The following is a 20,936-nucleotide window of genomic DNA, read 5'->3' as shown; positions in this document are numbered from 1 at the left end:
ATAAACAGGGATAGACATAAGCTTTGACGACATTTTGGAGATGTTAGCCTGGCTGTTCGCCGAAATAAACAGAGATAACTCGAAGAAAAGTGCATGTTCGTGGTGAAAGGTCTTCCTGTGTAGTGTATATGAATTACGTGCTAATTGGTGCCCCGTTGTGAAGAAAAGAATGACGTTGGCACAGCAACGTGGTTCATAGCGCTGGAAGACACGGACAAGAGCGAGACAACAAGGACGAGCGCTAGTGTTTCGTTTCAGACATTGAATAACGAACATAGCCTGATTCCGTACCGCTCTTCTTCTCACTGTCATCATATTAAAAGTTTACTGCATAATGAGGGCAATCTCGAATTACTTCTGTCTGGAGCGACCTAACTCTACCCTATACTACAATACACCTAACATCAGCACCTAACTACCTTCTCATTATACCCATTTTACTTTCCCCTAGTCTTCCCACACCTGATCAGTGTCGGGGCTCCTGAATATTGGTGTATACTGTCGCGAGAAGAAAGCTAGCATACAGGCGTACGTGTGTGCTTGAAACAGCTGCTTTCAGTTTATGTTCAAGCCACCAGCGCAAGTGAGAGCCTTTTGTTGCCATCTGTGTGCCCGCCCCAAATACGCTCGCTCTTCTTCATTACACCACCACGGTGCGGGCAAGCCCGCTTACCCTGGTGAAGGCGATGGACGTAGATAACTTGAGTCACTACACGAGAACGCGCTTCAGTGATAACAGGCTTGAATCATCCCGTTGAAAATTCATTCGGTGTTCCACTCTTTATGTGCACTCACCCTACTTTTATCTTCCGTGTCTTCCCGCTACTTGTTTCACTCGAGCAGTCTGTTCACTAACGTTACACGGGTGTTATCATTCATTATCGCGGTTAGCGCTACAGTGTAGTAAAACGTGTCTTGAAATTGCCGCCCGAAAGAGCAACATTACTTATAGTGGGAAAGATCAACCAACAGTATCTATGAACAGCTGCATTGCCCACATCTTTTCTCCTTTTAGTGCAAAGGAATTACACGTAAGGAGGTTATCCGCAAGGACGCGTGAAAATACGCACCTTAATTTGCATAAAGTGCGTCAAACATATATGAAAAAAAATTATGCAGGTCCCACACACTGTGGCAATCGATCTAAGCGAAGCTTTCTGCGCTGGATGCTTTCATTGACGATAATTAGCGGTGATGTTGAAGGCTATTAATTTCTACAATGTTTAGGCTAACCCGAGAGTGGTGAGTTGTTAGACGTTACCTTGCGTGCACCGCTGACTGCTGTTTGTTTGCGTAGTACACAGAACACACTGGGAGAGGTGTTTGCTTGAGGCGTTGTTGTGCGCCATGTTTTATAACCTCTCAGAGGGTGGAGCGTTGTTATTTCGTCACATGGCACATCGCATTGTGGCAGAAGTATTAAACTTGAATTGGATTATGGGGCTGTACGTGTCAAAACCCTACTCGGATTACGAGGCAAGCCGTAGTGGCGGACTCCGGATTAATTTTGACACCGTCATGTTCTTTAACGTGTCCCAAAATCGAAGTGCACGTGCGGTTTCTATTTCGCCCCCTTCGAAATGCGGCTGCTGCAATTGTGATCAAATCCGCGACCTCTAGCAATGCCACAGCCGCAAAGCTAATGCGGCGGGCACAGAAGTGTTCATTTGACAGTCGACTGCTTCGGTAGTGTCGCCTGCACCCAGAGGTGCGCTTTAATTAATGCGGCTCTGCTTATGCACGCCCTGCGTAAGTTGCTCGCTTGACATATTTACATGGCGTTTATTTTTCAAAAATAGCGGCAACGTACCGTACCGTACCTTGAACTATAGCTCAGCCTGTTTCCCCGCAATCATTGTCATATAGTAGTGGGGTTTCCTTGCCTCTTCACGACGCCTTCCTCTCTTATGTGGGAACTGCCTCTTCGCCTCCCTCTCCTTCTTCTCTCTTCTCTCTACAGTTCTATCCACTTCCCCTCTGGCCTCGCACGTTAGTAGAAAGGGAAGCGCTGCAGTTTCTGCAATGCTTCTGCGGGGTGTCACGGATAATTACAGGCGTCAAGTGGCTAATGTGGCGACGGCCAGAGAAGTCTAGAAGGCATTGTGCACATTCGAAGTGGTGGAGTGAAAACGAGTTTCTCCTATCGCCTTTCCTCTCTGAACCACCCCCCGGGGCGGTGTGCACGACAGCAGCCACAGCAGCAGCAGCAGCAGTGGTAAAGTCGAAGGAAGAGGCAAAGAAAGCTTCGCTTAAAGAAAAGAAAAACGTCGTAGCCTTGTTTTGTAATCTACAAGACGCATACCTTCGTGCAACAATGCAACTTGGCTTCACATGGTTTGGACAAAGCTAAGATGCGGTTCAGCTTAACTAAAAACCCTATTTTTTTTTCCAGATAGGGCTTTAATTCGCTCGAATCTGTACTGTGGTGTCGATGCAAGCAAATTAAGTTCACGAAGTGCCTAGGTAGTGAATGAGAACGACAAAAATATGCTCTTACGTGGTCCTACTGAGGCTCTCCTCTTCGCCTTGTCTGCATTTCCAGAAAAATATATATAACAAAGAAACGCCTTTAGACAACTCAAAAGCAATTTAGTATTTCGTATATGTAACTGCGCACGAATCACAGGCTACGCGAAGGACCCAGACAATCTATTTTTGCTCAAACCTATTTGCTTGAATAAAGGTCGGTGGGCTTCATGGCGTATGTCTGTTGCAGTAGCATATTTAGTGAAGCAATGAACGGGGCTGGTTGGTGGACGTTCATGATTGTGTTGCGTTTAGTGTTACGCTGATGAACATAAGGAGCAAGACGCGGACGTACGTGGCACAAGCCACAAACTTGTTTAATGGTTTTAAAGAACACGCTTATATAGAGGGTGATGTGGTGGAGGGGGGAGGTATATATATATATCAAAACGTTTATTTAAAAGAAAAAAAACAATGCAGAAAGCGAGTGGGTGGAGCCCCTAGTCCAGGGCCCCACTGGCTTGAGCGGTCCGCCGTGCTTGGTCGAGAAGCGCTAGTTGCATCTCCCGATCCTCGCTGGCGAGCCAAGTCTCCCACTGCTCCCTTCCGGAAAGTTTGCCGGCTATTTTTGGTGTATTAATTTTGGGTGGCCTGTTCTGGCAGTCCCACGTAATGTGGGCGAGAGTTGGCCGGCCTCCGCACCAAGGACAGCGAGCGCTGTACAGCGTTGGGTGAATGGCATTTTTCAAATAAAGGTTTGGAAATGTGTGCGTCTGTATTTGGCGCCAGTCATAAGAGTCTTGCCTGGATAGGTCAGGGTGTGGTGGACTGTACTTTCTTCGCTCGCGCCGCTGGTGCTCAAGGATTTCTCGTGGTAAAAAGGGGTTTTCGTCAGAGTGGTCGGCCGCTCGGTTGACAAAAGCACGAGCTGCGCCGTCCGCTCTCTCATTGCCCTCGAGTCCTGCGTGACCCGGGCACCAGACGATCATGTGTTTCTGCGTTAGGTTGGATCCTAATAGGTGAGTGGTGCTGTGTGGTAGCCTCCCGGTGAGGAATAGTCTACATGCGACTTGGGAATCTGTAAGAGTTATCGACGATTGTCCCAGAGCGTCCTTAGTTTTAATAGCTAGCGCGATGGCTGAAGCTTCTGCGGTATTCGCAGATGCAACTCTAGCCGTGGCACAAGTCACAAGCCCTTGATTTGCAGCCGCTCCTACCACTGCGAGGGCGTATTTGTCAGCACCACATCGAGCGACATCTGTGTAGACTGCATCCGGGTTTCCATCGAATTGCTGCATTAACTTTCGAGCGATAAAAAGATATGACAAGATGACAACATGTGATGATGCGGTGGTCCGGAAAACAGGTGGACCGGAAATAGTTCACTTGCACCCGTTCGCCCTGGCTCGTTGCACCCATTCGCCGTGAAGTCGAGTTTGCCAGGGCGAATGGGTGCAAGTGAACTATGTCTTCCGGCCCACCGCATCATCACATGTTGTCACCTTGTCATATCTTTCTTTATCTTACCCCCCACCCCCACCCCCGCCACATCACCTTGTACATAAGCGTGTTCTTTAACAACATTAAATAAGTTGGTAGTTCACAACGTTCGTCTGCGTCTTGTTCCTAATGTTCGTCAGTGCAACACTAAGCGCAATGCATTCATGAGCACATTTAGGTAGCGTTTGTTGTTTCCTTGCGTAAATCTGCAGAGAGCACAGTCGTTAACGAGCACATGATTTCCGGTAATGTACGTGCACTGGAAGTACGTCTTAAAAAGCTTTAATATTTGGCAGTTAACGACGAATCGGGAAAAACGGACGCGATCTTTGCATCAGTGCCTTCGTATCAGCGGCAATGAAAGTCCGACCACCGACCATGAATGTACGCGAAAGGGCCCAAGAGCGCTGTTCACATCAAGCGGCAAAACATCTTCATCTGAATTTAAGTAAAACCAGTAGAAAAGCCTCAAATGATTGAACTGCAAGTAACAACTTGACAGTAGCTTTAGCATACGCTGAAGAGGATGAAGGCGAACGTCAGCACGCTCACGAGGCATTCATTAAACGTCGTGGGTTTCGCTGCCACATGGCGACACACAATTTCGCAGCCACAACGCCGGACATCGGATTTTCCAACCCATGAGCCATCTAATGCTTTTGCCCTAATAAGCTTTAGTGATTAACAGATTTAACCTAACGGTAACATTTTGCAGCAACATATTCGAAGCAGTATCGCAGCAATTTTGAAAATCTCAATAAATCCACCACGACCACGAGCGTCAAATGTCGCTATATGCGAATAGGGCGCCAGGAAGTAAAAAAAACACGGATATTTATTTGCCTATTCATTCCAGGCGGTCGTCCTTGGCTCAACCACAACTAATTGATGGGCGAGCATTTGCGGAACACTTCGATAAATAAAATAAAGCAGCCCCGACTTTCTTTAGCTGAAGATCTCACAAACAAGGAACGTAAAGATCGCAAACGTAAGGCGCGAAGAGAAGAAATGAAAAGGCGACGGTTTAGATGGAGCTTACGCAGCGGTATCTCCTTACGGGCTTGGCCTACAAGCGACTCGTTCGCGCCATGCAAGCCTGAAAATAAAATGAGAAAGAAACCATTCAGAGAACCAAAACAGCACGTGTTTTACGCGTTCATTATTATATGCAGCTCCCTCCTCAAGACAAAAATTGTGCGCCCTTGTCCTGTGGATAACACCCTTAACGTTTAGGAAAAGCTTTAGCTCGTGAGCTGCTATCGAATACTTGAGAGCGGAGGAATCGTTTTCTCAGCAACCAGAGCTCAGATTTTGATAAGGTCCGCTGCATTTAAAAGAAATATTCATATCGACAGTGATTGCAGCAAGCAGAGCTCTTTTAGACCTTGAGTTGCAGAAAGGTTAGTCAGTGATACGAAATCTGAAATATATCGGTTATAGTGTTTACAATTCTCTAAATCTACAGTGAACACTATACAAAACTACTAACATTGCGTCTAAGACATCATCTCAAGTGGGAAAAATTGATGTATTACACACCGCTCTGAAATATTGAACTAATTTCTCAATATGACTTCTGCAAAACATCGCTAAACCTTGTCGCAATGTAACGTAAGCTGTAAATTTGTATATCACGTTTGTCATCTTTATACGATCCAACAGGCGAAACACACAGAACCGCAACATTTGTTCTCGGAGCGGAGGTAAGGCTTTGTAAACTCCATTCGCCAATGCCTTGTAGACAAACAAAAATTTCGTAAAATTTGTAAAGCATGCCAAATTCTTCACATAAATTCCACGTGCTGCAGCCATTATAATGTTACATTTTCTCTCAAATGCAGCAAATATTATTGAAATCGGCACGTGAGTTTTCTCCTAGAATAATTTTGCGTTTTACACGTATTCGAATAGGTGGCAGTGGAGTGAATTTATAGCTAGCCTTCCTTTTTAAGAGGCAAGATGAAATCGTGGGCGACGACAAGTGATAATTTTCGCCCATTTTTGGCTGCATGTAAACATTCATCATCATCATAATCATAACCAGCACCACCATAGTTATTATTATTATCATCATCATCGTAATCAGCCTGTTTTATGTCCACTGCAGGACGAAGGTCCACTGCGACCTCCAATCACCCCTGTCCTGCGCCAAACGAGTCCAACTAGTACCCGCAAATTTCATAATTTCATCGCTCCACCTAGCCTTCTGCCGTCCTCGACTGTGCTTCCCTTCCCTCGGCACCCATTCTGTAACCCTAATGGTCCAACGACTACATAACCGGCGCACTAGATGACCTGCCCAGCTCCATTTTTTTTCTCTTGATGTCAATTAGAACATGGTCTGTACCCGTTCACTCTCTGATACATGTCAAACCGCTCTCTTTCTGTGTCTTAACGTTATGCCTTGCAATCTTCGTTCCATGGCTCTTTGCGCGGTCCTTAACTTGTTCTCAAACTTCTTTGTCAATCTCCAAGTTACTGCCCCATAAGTCAGCCCTGGTGAAATGCACTGATTGTACTCCTTCCTTTTCAATGATAATGACAAGCTTCCAGTCAGGACCTGACAATGTCTGCCGTATGCGATCCAACCCATTTTTATTCTTTTATGAATTTCCTTCTCATGATCAGGCTTCTCTGTCATTATTTGACCTAGGTAAACGTACTCCTTCACAGGCTCTAGAGGCTGACTGGCGATCCTGAACTCTTGTTCCTTTGCCTGGCTATTCATCATTATCTTTGTCTTCTGCATATTAATCTTCAACCCCACTCTTAGACTCTCTCTGTTAAGGTCCTAAATCATTTGTTGTAACTCGTTTGCACTGTTGCTGAACAGAACAATGTCAAGGGCTAACCGAAGGTTGCTGAGATATCCGATGTCAATCCTTACTACGAAGCCTTCCCAGTTTATTAGCTTGAATACTTCTTCCAAGCACGCTGTGAATAGCAGTGTAGAGATTGTGTCTCCCTGTCTGACCCCTTTCTTTATAGGTATTTTTCTGCTTTTCTTGTGTAGAATTGAGGTAGCTGTAGAGCCTCTGTTCTGTACTCCTCGATTACGTAATGCATATATGACCGCTGAGATCTCTACTGAATCAAATGCTTTTTCGCAATCTGTGAAAGCCATATACAGAGGTTTATTGTAATCTGCGGACTTCTCGATAACTTGATTAATAACATGGATGTGAGCCAGTGTAGAGTATCGCTTTCTGAAGCCAGCCTGTACTCTTGGTTGACTAAAGTACAGTGTCGCCCTTATTTTATTGGAGATTACTTTGGTAAATATTTTATATAATACTGGGAGTAAGCTAATGGGCTTATAACTTTTCAATTCCTTACTGTCTCTCTTTTTGTGGATTAGTATAATATTTGCATTCTTCCAGTCTTCTGGGACTTTCTTCGCAAGTAAACATTATGGCACAAAAAATAGAGCAAATGAACTTTTATGGCTATCGCTGCAAAACACTCGTGTCGCATATTTTGGTGCACCAAGTACTGTGAAATTATAATGACGAAGTTCTAATCTAGGACTTTTCTCATCGCAACTTTAGTTCGGGCTTGCTACTTTGTAAACATTTTGCTGCCCTAACAGGAAGCTTCTGCTCAGCAGCTCCTACCCAAATACATGGAAACTGAGAAATCCTATTTCTCGACAGCCACTGCACCGCATTTGATGAGGGGCGCTATAACGTAAAGCTATTCCAAACTTTTCTATTCCAATACTGCAATCAGCCCTCCGCGATTTTCGAAAAACTTTTTGGACCAACCCCACTTCGCTTGTCTGTCACGCGACCTCACGAAAACCTCAATAGATCTGATATGACGTGTACACACTGATTATGCATGATTAGACCGAACAAAAGAATAATGATTATTTCTCATTCGACGCCTTTTCGCCATTAGCCCTCGGCTATTGGTCAAAAGATTTCGGACTGCACCCACTTCACCTGCCTGTCACGCGACGTCACAAAACCGCAAGAACTCGCCGCGTCAAAGTGACGTGTACTCATTAAAGATGCATTATATGCCGAACAAAACTGAATTTTCTTCTGAGTAGCCGCAGGCTGCCCCCTTCCGAAAGGAATAAACGATGGCTGCCGCCGATCACTCATGCACTGGCTACTCGCACCTGCCGAAGAGCATGAGTTTATTAGCGTACAATAAAGGTTTCTGCTTGGCCGTGTAACGTTTTCGAGCATTTTTTACACGTTTACGACCTTGATCTGCAACCTACTCTTTGCTGAGGATCCTTTTTAGCAGCATTCTTAACGTTACGTTGCACGCCGCCACGATTTTCGACCAGCCACAGCAAGTTAAGTAAGCATAAGCAGACCAATCGTAGACGACGGCACCACCCTCTTCATGCGGTTATCTATTTTCAGCGCACTGCCTCGGCCCGATAGAAACCCTCTCCACTTGAGCGTGCCGCTCGTCTCCTGGCGGCCAATTACAAACGAAAAACTGCTCAATGCAGGCAGTGTTATTCGTTTTTAAAGCAAAGAAAGTTACCTCCTATAAAATAGAGGGCATTTGATTGGGCTGTTAAGGCAACGCTGTGGGTCACCGTCCGATGCTTGCATCGGCGGTTACGCGAATTTGACGTCAGTAGATTGGAATAAAAACACACTGGAATAGTTTTACGTTATAGGGCCCGAGGGTTGCTAAATTGAAAAGAAAGAAACGTTATAATTTAGTCATTATATGAAGCAGGTTTTTTCATTAGGACGTCAATTGCTCCTAAAGATGGTTGAAATTCGCAAAATTTCAGTAAGCAAAGCGAGGAAATTTAAAAATTTGTAGATCATGAATGAAAATTGCATCATCATTCTGCAAAGTGTATATAGATATCTGATTCCAACAAATTTGAACTAACATACATTGCTCTGAAATTTACCTGAATGTGCGAGTAGGACTGTTGTAAAACCGTCGAAAGAATTGAAACCATTTCAGGCAAGCTACTAATTCAAGTAATAAAATTTGCCCGTTTTGCATGCTCAATCGAATGCAATTTACAGAACTGGAATATTTCTTCTCGGTGCAAAGTTAGTTGCAGTGCTTCTATTTTCTTAAGCTTACCAATTTTCGTTATCGGAATTGTATTTTCAACTAAAACACAGAAGTTGGACCATGAGATTGAAATGAATATGACTACCGGGATGGTCCTACTCTTTTTTACTAGTGTTTGCACCATTCTCGTTATCCGTGATGATTGCTGAAGCAAATTACGGGCACCTTGAAAGCGAAGATAGGGACCGAAAAGGCTACGAGCATTAAACGTAGGCGATAATAAATTATAAGACAGGGGCAGGAAAATTCAGCTCAAATAATTTATTATATTTGAATATGACAAATGGCACAACGCTTGTCTCATTCGTCGCCTTATATAGCAGGAGTTGCAAATGACAACTATGAAAGATCGTCTCTACGTACGCAAGCGTAATAGTTACTGCAGTATTATAAGGTAAGGGCTTTAAAAATATCTGACATTGTTTAGGTGTTTAACGTTTACTTCTTATTAGTAGCACTTACTCGTATCTCCATTAGAATGATAGAATGATTAGAATGGATAGTAAATATGGGGCACACATTATTGAGCAGCCTCATCAAGTCACAGCAGTGTCAGCACGACTGGTGCTTGCACGTCTCCGCAAGGTGTTAAAAAGTATTTCATTGCAATTACTTGTTTTTTATCGTGACGCTGAACACAATTCTAGTTTGTGCCTATGACTAGCTTCTCTATAAATTAACTAGCTGAAGGTATCTGCGTCAACACGTTTATTTTTTACGCATCTATTTGTCACCATTGAACTTCGTTTGTCAATGGGTTGCTAATGTGAGCTTGGCTGAAACACAGCTGGAATTCTTGGGGTCTTTTTGTATTGGACTACTTTTTAAATGATATGGCCAAAGCCGAGCCTTATGAGCAATTGAACTTCGTGTCCGGAAACGTACAGTTATCGAAGTCACGGGGGCTAGAGTAGCTTGCGTTGAAGAAAGAGAGCAACTCTCGCAGTACTCGAAGTTCGTGGTAGCTTCCAAGGCCACAGGTGTTCTTTGCATCAGCAAACTCGAGGTCGTAAGCCGCTAAGCCGTACTTGGTATTAGTGAGGGTCTGCTTTAGGTAGCAAAGCTGCAAAAATAACGAAGAGTGGAGATGAACAAGAGAAGAAGGCGAACTGAGGGTCTCGATTTTTGTTAATCTGTAATCAATGTTAATCAATGAAACCAAGAAAAACAGAGGGGACATTAACTGGGGTTGAAATTGAAATGTAGGAAATAATAAAGAAAACAGAAATGAAAGGGGACGAAAAGATAACTTGTCGCCGGTGGAGACCGAAGCCACAACCTCCGCATTAAGCAATAGAGATGGCAACATAAGGATTAAATTAGAAAAAGCTGTGACTGCTAAGGTGAGCGTGACAGATCTTGTTCATGCATATGAAGGACAACACAAATATGTTAAGTGTTCAACGCAATGCCCGGCTAGGTCAGTCAATCCATTCACCCTAGCTGCGCTAAATCATGTAAAGGAAGCATTCTTAACGGACAATAAAGGAGTTCCCAGACGCGGATTCAAATATTTTATGCCGGCTGTAGGATTAGTAGATTTTAAGGCCTGCTGGGCGCATGTGAAACAAGAAAAAGCTTGTATACCAAACACGTACACGGGAGGGTCCTACTATCACTCTTTGTCCCTTGCTGTTCTCCTGTCTTTCACTCACTACAGGAAAATGTATTCTACTGCTGCTGTAGAACACCGCACCAGAAACTCGTGTTAGTTGGTTATTCGTCATCATGCATCTCAACGTGTGGTTGAACATGTGCGTGAATGTCTTTTTATGCTTGTCTCATCGTTTTACGCGCTGCTATGAGATGGTATATAGTACGGACAGGCCCAGTAGTTGTAGCGGTCAGCCGCAGATACCTTGTAGCGATAGGAATCCCCGTTGTCGTAGAAGAACATTCTTTGAAGCTTCTTGTTGTAATAAACATCAGCCTGCGCACGTGACTCGTAGTAGCGGTAGAAGGAGTCATTTTTGCACACCTGCACGATAAGAATACGATAAAGAACGATAAAAATATACAGCTACTTGAAAAACCATTGTCAAACAACTTGATTTACAATTTTCAATAATCTAATATTTAAGATTAAGTTAACCCTGAAATATGCGACGCCTGAAAAATATGCCGTTTGCGACTAGGAATAGCGGACTTGTGCAAGCCCATGTGCAGCATAATCTGGTTGGCCGTTTAAGTGGATGCTCACTCAAACTGACTAACCAATACTTCTTTCAGACTTCGCGCTCACTCACGTTCACACTCGCTCCTTTCCAATGAGTGTGAGTGAGCGTACTCGTATAAGAGGGCTGACCTCGTGATATAGGTCATCCCAACCATGTGCATACGGGAGCTACTAAATTCTGCTTGCAAGGTAAGCCATGAAGAAGCTTTCGAAAGATGGAGAAATCGAAATTTGAAGTGGTGGTTAACTTGTTTTCCCATCCAAATTAGCAGGTAAAATAAATGGTGAAGCGCTGTAAGCAGTAATGCAAATCAGTCATGAAAGCATCGGCCATGTAAATAAATAGGTGCACAGTGAAACGATATACCACGCCTCGTTAATTCCCGCAACAGATCCCGCGACCCATTCTAAAAAGGAATGTGCAATTCTGAATATTGTGTAAGACAAAGCAGCTCCTGAGAAATGGGACACCAGTAACCTACTCGAGCAATGCCGTTTTTACTTGCTTGTCTCTAGACATCAGGTTTGCCTTGAGCGATGCTCAAGCGATGACTCCATGGAAAAAGAAAGCGGTATGCAGAACAAACGCTGCGAACAAACACCTAAACGCAGTGACCCTTTGCTATGTAAGCGCCGAGCACGCTGGTCTCTCGTGCTATTTTGACTGCCGAGAAATCGGGGCTCCGCCCTTGCCGTTGACGATATTGCTCACTTTTCAGTCGCACGGCGACAGCAGCAGCACTTCAGCCTTAAGGGAATACCGAACTCGGCGAATGAAGTACAGCGCTAAGAGTGCAAGGCGTTCGTTCCATTCCTCCGCCATAGCATTGCATTGCATGCCATTGCTCCTCGTTCGGGGCACCTTTGAGCCAGATGAGAAGGCATGCGTGAACACTGCCTCGTAGGTTTCGTTGTATATTTAGATTCCAACAGGGCTCGTCGGATCTGCTGAATTTGTTTTCTTACGACTTAGTTCGGTTACAGATTCATGTGCATCTTTATCCGCGTGTATTCATGTGCTTCGTACGGTCTCCTGACGCACGTGTTTCGCTCTGCTGCAGAGGGTTGCGATCACCACGTGCTCGGGGCCTCAAATACTACAGTGCAGTGCCATGGCTTCGACATTCGCTTCATGTTCATAAGCTTTTATTGCGGGGGCAATCATATGGGGACACCAGGTGCACTTCTGCACTCGCCGTCGGCGTCGCCGTGAGAGTCCGCATAAAGTCCAAGGGCGATAAAATTGTCGCTGCGCGCCGTATGCTGTATGTGCGAGTGAAAGTGTGCGAGCCGGCGGTCGGCGCTAATTCTCGCGCATGCAACGGACGGGAGCGGGGAGGAAGCGCGCCAGCTTCCGTTGCGCGCAAGGCTTCGGGGGGAGAGTAGGGAAGGGGGTCGCGTTTCACTCCGCGCGGCCGCGTGCGCAGGGCCGGGCCGCTTACTTTGAAAGCCATCTGCGACGGGCACAGAGGCCGCGCTGCGATGTGTTTTCGCGAACTAGTTCGCGTTGATGCGAGCGTCTGCACGAAGGTCAATCTGCTCGCTGCTGCTGCCGCGTTTCCTCACTGCAGCGTTTTGGCAGCGAGTTTCCACGGTCCTAGCGCGAGATGTGTTTACGTTTGATTGTGCGTGTGCGACACCATACGTTTGATTTAGTTAGTGTGGATATGCTTTGCAAGTGTACACAGCCCATAAAACTACTGTCCTTACTTCGTATAGCCATCTGTCCAGTAATTGGCTATCGCAATCGACGATTCACATCTACGCGAAACTGCGACTTTAGTTTCCCCGTCATTAGGCATAAACTGCCTGTATTGTACAGGCTACTCAAATAACACTAACACCCACAAACAGTGAATAGACAATGACCGAGAGAGCGGCTGCCAAGAACAGTTACTAAATTTCAAGTTCATATTGCTATTTCATGCTCCAAAGGTGCATCAGACAAATGAAACGTCTAGCGACATTTATTTACATGCAGTGCAGAGACGATCTACTCTGGCCTGCGGAATGGCTGTACAGCGTCACCCGTGGACTTGCAAAGTGAGCAAAGACAGTGAGCTATTACGCGCGCGTACGATGGGCGTATATGGCCGTACGTGCTAGCACTTCACAACGCACAGGCGCACAGCGGAGACGAGGAGGAAACGCTTCGTACCACGTCTGCGCGATGCAATTTCCTAATCCATGCGCGAAAGCCGACCCTTGGCTCTCCCTAGACCGAATTAGGCCCACTGTTTCCAACCAAGCTTCCCTGCAGTTCATGTGGCATGGGTGAAAGGGATCCCGCGAACAGTACAAGAGATAAGTCTCTTTCTATTTTTTATGCATTCAAAGTGCCCGTAAAGTCACCAACATGATGGTATTACTAGGGAGGGGGTGGTCACCGAGCTTCGTGGAGCAATCCAACTACTATGGAAAAAGAAAGAAAGAAAGAAAGAAAGGAAGGAAGAAAGAAAGAAAGAAAGAGAAGAAGCAAGAGGCAGCAAAGAAAGGAAAACGACATAAATTGAGGAACAGGAATAAGCTAGTGCATAGGACGGTAAGCTCTCGCTTTAAGAGGTATATGCATTTCGCGGTCTCTAAACCGCTTCCAAATCGTAGGGAAGGTCGCTTTCTTCATTTAACAATGTCACAGGCATTTTAATTACGAACAACAAAACTGTCTTGAAGGACGTGCATTGTATTTTCCATTTCGCACTTTACGTTTGCCTATAAACTCGCGAAGAGAGCATGTCTAAGTGTGTTCAAAGGGGCTGGTTGGTTTTTATTTTGAAGCGTGTCTAAAATTAGGCGCGCACCGCACAGTAAACTCAACAAGCGGCAGGGGATCACCTGGCTCAGATCAAAGGCACACTCATACCCGAACCCCTGTATACGTATATTAGTACGTTTGCCCGGATAAAGTAAGCCCGTACTGCCACGTGTACGGCGAGCTTTACCTACGCTCAGTCACATCCTCTGGGACTGCGAGGGGGAGCCCCTCTCCCCCCGATCGCTTGGTCTCTCCCTCGCCTTCATCGTGGGAGGAAGTGCTGCTTTGCTCCACCCCGGACGCGCAACTCCGAGCCGCGGAGCGAGCTTAAGAGATCGCCGTCAAGCGTCGCCTGGCGGACATCTGGCCTTCCTGAGGAGCCCACGAACTAGATCCCCACTCTGACGAATAAAGCTGTCTCTCTCTCTCTCTCTCTCCCTGTGATCTAAAATTATTCTCGTACGCATTGTTCCTTTCTTGTTCGTACTCACGTCTCTATGCTAAAACCATCAAGCCCTCATCCTCGTTCACACTCACGTCTACACGTAACCTGTAGATTCACGTCTATAGTGTGTTATAGACTAACGTCTACACGCTTATCTATAGGTTCGCTTGGCGAAGCGAGGTAACGGAGCATCTTTCTTTCCGACAAAAGATGAACTCCTTCGTTATTTGTTGGTTTCACGGGTGCCTGCCACTCTTGACAGAGGGAGGAAGAAAAAGGGTCGAACGTGTGTCGTAAGCTTTGCATAATTGCACGATAAGTATGTTGCGTATCTTGAGCATGTTTAGAGGCTATCGGGCGTTTTTTGTTTTCCTGACCTTGATTGATTTCTATTTCTAATGTCGCTTTCTTAGTTTTTGAAAGCATTCATATTTCTCTCTCTCTCTCTCTCTTTCTTGTTTTTTTTTGTGGAGAAGACGTCATAATATACATTAAGTTTGTATCTGCAGTCACCAGTTCATACTATATGTGCCTGTTAGTTCCGGGTCTTTTTCACTCTAAACTAGTGGTCTTACCTCTGCCACGCTGCCCATCTGGTATGCAGGAATAAAGTCGCACTCCTGGAACAGAGTGTAGTTGCCGGGGCCGGGTCTGTCGCTGGGGTCCGGATAGTAAGGCTTGTACCAACGGCCAAACATGGCCACCGACGGTGCCATTACTACGTGCATCCCGGCATCAGCCATCTGCTTGATTGCGTCGTGTGCGGTAGTCTGAAAGAGGTGATAAATCGGGCAACGTCATGGTGTAAATGAGACAGCTTTAGTTTGCACGTCACTTACGCCGGTAAACGCATATTCTGAATGAGTAAGCGGCAGCCTTCGGCCCGAAGCTAGACATGTTCTCGGGGGCTAGACATGTTCACTGTTATTGAATCTCACATAAAACTCAGACTTTGGTCCCCGACAAAGACAATTAGGATATTCTAAGACAGCTATTAGTGAAGAATCGGATCACCGCACGTACGCTTGGGACACGTTTTTCAATTGTCCCCAAAGATTGTGTCTGGTTGCGACGTGTTAAATTCTAGTCATCACTCGTGAGACGGCTAATTGGTGAAAGCAGGCGCGAACACGCACACGCAAACAGAAATATGAACAGTCGAAACGAGAGTTGCTATTAATTATTGCATTACGCTTCCAGTGTCATCGATATACTGTACACATTCCTTCTGTACGTCTGCTAGTTCGCGCCTTCGCCCCACGTAGCGAAGTGCGAAATGGGGCAATAGTGAACAAACTTTCCTGTAACGTGGCACCGCAACCTACACAAAATATATGTGGTGCAGCAGTCACACAGAGAACCACAGTATATGTCATGGGACTTTGTGGTAGCCAGACGATTGTATATATATATATATATATATATATATATATATATATATATATATATATATATATATATATATATATATATATATATATATATATATATATATATATATATATGTATATATATATATATTCAGTTTAGTTCACTGTCGCCGGTTATGTGAGAGCTTATGTTGTCATCGATTTCTTGATGGCAACGACCATCATTGATGGCTGCCGGAGCCTCAAGGCTTTTGAATGTTAATTAGCCTGTAAAGCGGTGTTTACATGAATACGACAGAAGCGTATCGCATTGACTTTCAAGCGTATCGCATCTTATGTAAACGGGGTAATTCGCTAGTAAGCCGTATCGCATCAGGAATTATGGGAAAGCATTAGCTGCGGGATTGCATCCGGCCAACCAACCAGCAGCGCGGCCGTATGGCAGCGGAAGCATGTTTACCGGAAGTAGGGGGCTCATTGTCAAATGTGACACCAGACGGCTCTAGCTTGCCAGCCAGTGAGATGCGCATACATGTAAACGGAGGTGCATCAGTGGAATGCGATACGGCAAGCTAGTACGATACACTTCTACCGTATGCATGCAAATGCGGCTTGTATTTGGTTATTAGTAATCTTTTCGTGCATAGAGATAATGACGGGCCCTGTAATGGTTTCAAGATTGAAAAAAAAAAAGATATTTGTAGCATGATAACGTTTGTCATTACGTATAAAGCACAGGAATGAATATTTTTGCTTCATTACATTCTTTAATAGAGCGGTCCTTTTCGTATAGGGAGGGATGCACATGGGGGCCTACGGAAGGCTAATTTGGAGCAGCGTTTCTCCTCCTCTGCGACTATATTTTCATTTTATGCGGGGACACTACAACCAAATTATGCCAAGCACTTCTAGCCAGATGCAAGCAGTCTGTAGCTCCCGTACCAAGCTGTAGTAGTATGCCCTGTAAGGAGGGGCGTAGATAAGCGTAGGAGGAATGGTCAGGCACTGGGACCAGTCCTTATCTTCCATGAAGTAATGACCGAGCGGGACAATGATGTCGGGCGTGTACGTCTCTCTGGAAGCAAGCAAAATCATATCACAAATAATGCACACCTGATTGCCTTCCAACTCGATGAGGCACCACAAGGCAGCAATACTAGAGCTTTAACCACTAACTTGCTACTCTAAGAACATAGAAAATATCGCGGTGATGTCAACGATGACAAAAATCATTGTGTGCGACCATCCATTCGGCGATAAACGAGCGATGCGATATATTGTCCACGAAATGGCGTCAAAAATAAACCAGGAAACTGTTCGTCCTCTTATCGCATCCGAACATCCGTTAAGTCAAAATCTGTAAACCACAGAGGTCTCACGGGCCCGATCATATTACCATTCTCGCTAGATTTCCTGAGTGCGTATTTCAGGCATACCGGTGATGCGAACCGCGTGAGACAACGCAACTAGTCGTACTATCTGCCGCGCTGGCATACCGTCAAAGCGCACTTCCAACGAGCCCTAACCCCATTATAGTTTTCATTATGTTGTCGAAACATGAATGTATGAATGAAGCTTTATTTCCCAATGACCATGGAGGAGGGTGAGAAAAAAAGCCGTAAAAGGACGACTTGGAAAACTCTCAACCCCATTACCACACATGGCAGCGACGGGTCAGTAAAATACCATCCATCTCAAAGCTGAGACTACATAATTTTAGAGGCTTTGATTAGTGACCTCTTTCAGATATCCGAGCAAAACATAAAGAATAAATGAAGTCTTACTGTATGACTTTGGAGAGACGAGAAGCTTCTGTCATCCCGGATGCCACTGCTGCAAACACGGTGAAGAAGGGCCGGCCGATAGCAATTGGGCGCAGCAGCTCCGCGATTGACTGCGCATGGACAATAAAAATATATGGCATTTTACTTGTAGCGTTCACCATGCTGGGCAGCCATTTTAAACGTATCTGGGACGGACTGACACCGGCTACCGCACATGTGTCCATGTTTCTGTACGCGAAGACCATGGTTTAGGTTGAGCCTAGATGCAATCCTTGACCTATTCACTGCAGCGTCAGTGCCCCATAGAACGTATTGAGAGAAAAATAAGCTCTTGATTATTGCGTGCAGTGGAATGCACTCGCAGATACCGGGCGACGCTGCAGGGCAACACTGCACATAAGACTTGGTACCTGCCTTAAACTCCGTTGGCCATCTTCGTCTAGGAGTCAGTCAGTTCAAATTGTCTTGCAGTGCTTCCGCCACCGAAAAACAACCTCACAGATTGCGGAGGAAATTGAAATTTGAAAGCACAAGATAATTGTCGCGGAGTCATTAAAGAATAAAATCAAGCCAAAAGCCGAGCCAGGCTTGGTGGGGCCTTCACAACAAGAGCAATAACGCAGCGACAGGGTCTCGTAAATTACAATGAACAGTTTCTTGCAAGTTTTTTTATGCACCCGGACACGTTCCCTTCAACGCAAAGCGTCGGAAGTACGGTGAAGACACAATAACTTTAAAAGGGGATCTACATAGTCTCACTTCCGTAATCAATGAACTATTCAGATCTATGCATCTGTCCCAGCGTCGCGAGAGGGTAGAGGCAGAGCTTGTGACTTTGCTTTCGAAGCCACATTTTGCTGAAAGTCTGTAAATTAGAACACAACCGTATCTGCATTTCCCGCTGTTTATTTATTCATAAGACCTTTCATTATGGATTCTGCAATAAGATATGGTTGTCACGCTCTTTGATAACAGTGGCGAACTTTTGTGAAGCAGCAGACCACTCGATTTTCAAAAAAAGAATAATCGATCTGAATGAACTCCTTTGTAGTATAAATGTTTTCATCTAAAAGTGCTACCAGCGTTAGGTCCACGTGTCGTGCGTCCACTTGTCGCACGCAGGTGGTTTGGTTTTTGACGATGGGCGTTTTTCACAGGATTATCACTATCAGGTATCGGTCTGCACGAGACGCCCGTATTGCATTAAACGTTCTGCAGTGTTGTTAGTGATCCTACAGCGAGAATATTATGTAATGCAGCTTCTCGCAGACGATAATTGTGTCGTACAATATCGAAATCACGTCAGCTCCAACGAGGTGAATTTGGAATGTCATTACGGTGATACAAGCATAAATTGTATGGAGCGCAAATATTCAAAACTTTCAAAATGAATCGATTAGTGCCTGCCATCCTATGCGTACTCAAAATTTATACCATTTTGTCAAATATTTGCTATTTAAATATAAAAGGGATCAAACATTTAAAGAGTCTCGAGGGAGAACCAGAGATTCGCACCACCTTAGGGGTCGTGCGAAAGATTATGTTGCAGGATAGTTGCGCTTGTTACACAACGGTTCTATTTTCTGATCGAACGTACAGGCCAGACAATTCCTCTTTAAAATTTCCTGTTATTCTATAACAGCGGCTTACACCTAAATATCTGTAAACAAAATTGTTCGGATTTACACAGCCAACATACTTGCAAAAATACGAGGAGCTGTAGCATCGCAGTTCTCTTCTTCGGGAAGCGCAACACATTATAGGTGCATCTTGTATCGCCATTTTCTTGTTTGCTTACTCTCATTGCCATGTGGAGCCAGATAATTTGAAGTTGTTTATCACTTGCATGCTCCTGAGTTTTCCGCGCATCTAAACGTGAAGGGTATTATTGCGCCGATATGTCAATGTATAGAACACTGATTTCTTTGCCAAATGGACTCCGCACACACCTCATATTTTCTTTCACTTAAGTCAGAAATAATTTGATATACAGTTTGGTTTACGGTGGTCGCTTTTCTCGAATAGTTTCTATAACTAAATTCCGAAAGTGGTATTGGAACAACTTTAATAAATAGCAAACATACTTTATCCGTCAAATCAGGTTGATTCCCGACGACTGTATAGTGTAGTGCTCACTGCCATTATTGTAATTCGGGTGGCCCTCGCTTTTCTGGACACAGTTTCGCCTCTAATAATCAGACTATATGCTCACAGGTGTGACAGTGTCACATTGTGATCCGTCTCCGCAACATGACAGTATCTTACATAAATTTTGATCATTCTTTCTCTTTTTCGAGTCTTCTGTACTAATCCCTTTCGCAATATTACTAATTTGTCTTAAGCACTTGAATTTTTGGGATCATGTGCAGCGCAAGTCCATACTTTGCTCGCGTATACGCTGATATTGTGCTTGCTGAATATCACTGGTGATTTCTCGTTTATTTTATTGTAAAATCGTCCACTTGTTGCGCACGCGAAGACGTGAATAAAGCGTAAAGTGGCTTACCTTTATATTTAGAAGCATCTGCGTGAGGCTATATCTATCCATGTAGAAAGGCGAGGTGTTCAGGTATCCAAAAAGAGAAATCCCCCGCTCCCACAGATCCCGAACTTTGGCACCGACAGGTTCATGCAGTGTTCGTTTCGTTTTGTCACGGTTGCTAAAGAGAGGTAAAGAAAGAGGAAGCAGCGACAATTAGGGAAACCAACATTGTGGCACAGCAGATGTGGGGCTATGTGATAATTAGTGAAAAATAGGAAAACATAGGCTTTGTATATTCGTCGGCAGTACATTGCATTCAGCGCGAGTTTTGTTTGATGAATTCCACCTTTAGACTTCTTGTACACTTTGGTTTACAATAGGGCTCCTCTCTACAACTTTTATAACTAAGTGTAAAACAAAGCGCAGGGACGGCGCAGAACATTATGTAAATATTTTTGCGCAGAAACTTCACAAACGTTTACTTTCTTTGTTTACTATACTGAGGCAACTGTGTGCAGTTTAATCTCAGAAGACAGCATGGCTATACCTAAAAAGAAATGCAAGTAATTTGTTTGCCAGAATATTATGAAAAAAAATCACGCACGATTTATTTTGTTGTGAATGGGCTACGAAAAAGGCAATCACATATGTTGTAGTCAGCGATGAATTTACTATTTCTGTTACAACATTCTGCTTCACCCAGAGCACGAACCAGCGACAGCACAAGCGCGCTTTCTTGCAATATTCTCGACACGTTCTTAAGTGAATGTTAGTATTCTCAGGCCAACCAACTAAAGCAATGGCGCCACAGTATTTATGTTGTAGCCGATTCAGACACAACCAGGCACTGGTGGAACGAGCAGATGAGGTATTTATTCAGCTCAGATCCTGCGC

The 20,936-nt window shown here is 44.7% G+C and overlaps 1 protein-coding gene across 7 annotated transcripts in view; it reads right to left on the bottom strand.

Moving 5' to 3' along the window:
- LOC135913307 (uncharacterized) overlaps positions 1-20,936 on the bottom strand; it is a 568,389-nt gene that overhangs the window by 77,033 nt on the left and 470,420 nt on the right. For all 7 annotated transcript variants that reach the window (XM_070541258.1, XM_065445900.2, XM_065445902.2 and 4 more), the window contains 8 exons: positions 20,067-20,220; positions 17,561-17,670; positions 16,719-16,851; positions 14,982-15,176; positions 10,889-11,008; positions 9,916-10,093; positions 5,006-5,062; positions 2,498-2,530 (listed from right to left, as the gene is read on the bottom strand). In XM_070541258.1, the coding sequence (XP_070397359.1) occupies positions 2,498-2,530; positions 5,006-5,062; positions 9,916-10,093; positions 10,889-11,008; positions 14,982-15,176; positions 16,719-16,851; positions 17,561-17,670; positions 20,067-20,220 (980 nt within the window). The remainder of the gene's footprint in view (positions 1-2,497; positions 2,531-5,005; positions 5,063-9,915; positions 10,094-10,888; positions 11,009-14,981; positions 15,177-16,718; positions 16,852-17,560; positions 17,671-20,066; positions 20,221-20,936) is intronic.

This window comes from Dermacentor albipictus, chromosome 6 (assembly GCF_038994185.2).
Source record: "Dermacentor albipictus isolate Rhodes 1998 colony chromosome 6, USDA_Dalb.pri_finalv2, whole genome shotgun sequence".
Classification (NCBI taxonomy): domain Eukaryota; kingdom Metazoa; phylum Arthropoda; class Arachnida; order Ixodida; family Ixodidae; genus Dermacentor; species Dermacentor albipictus.
This window is presented reverse-complemented; position numbering and strand designations above follow the sequence as displayed.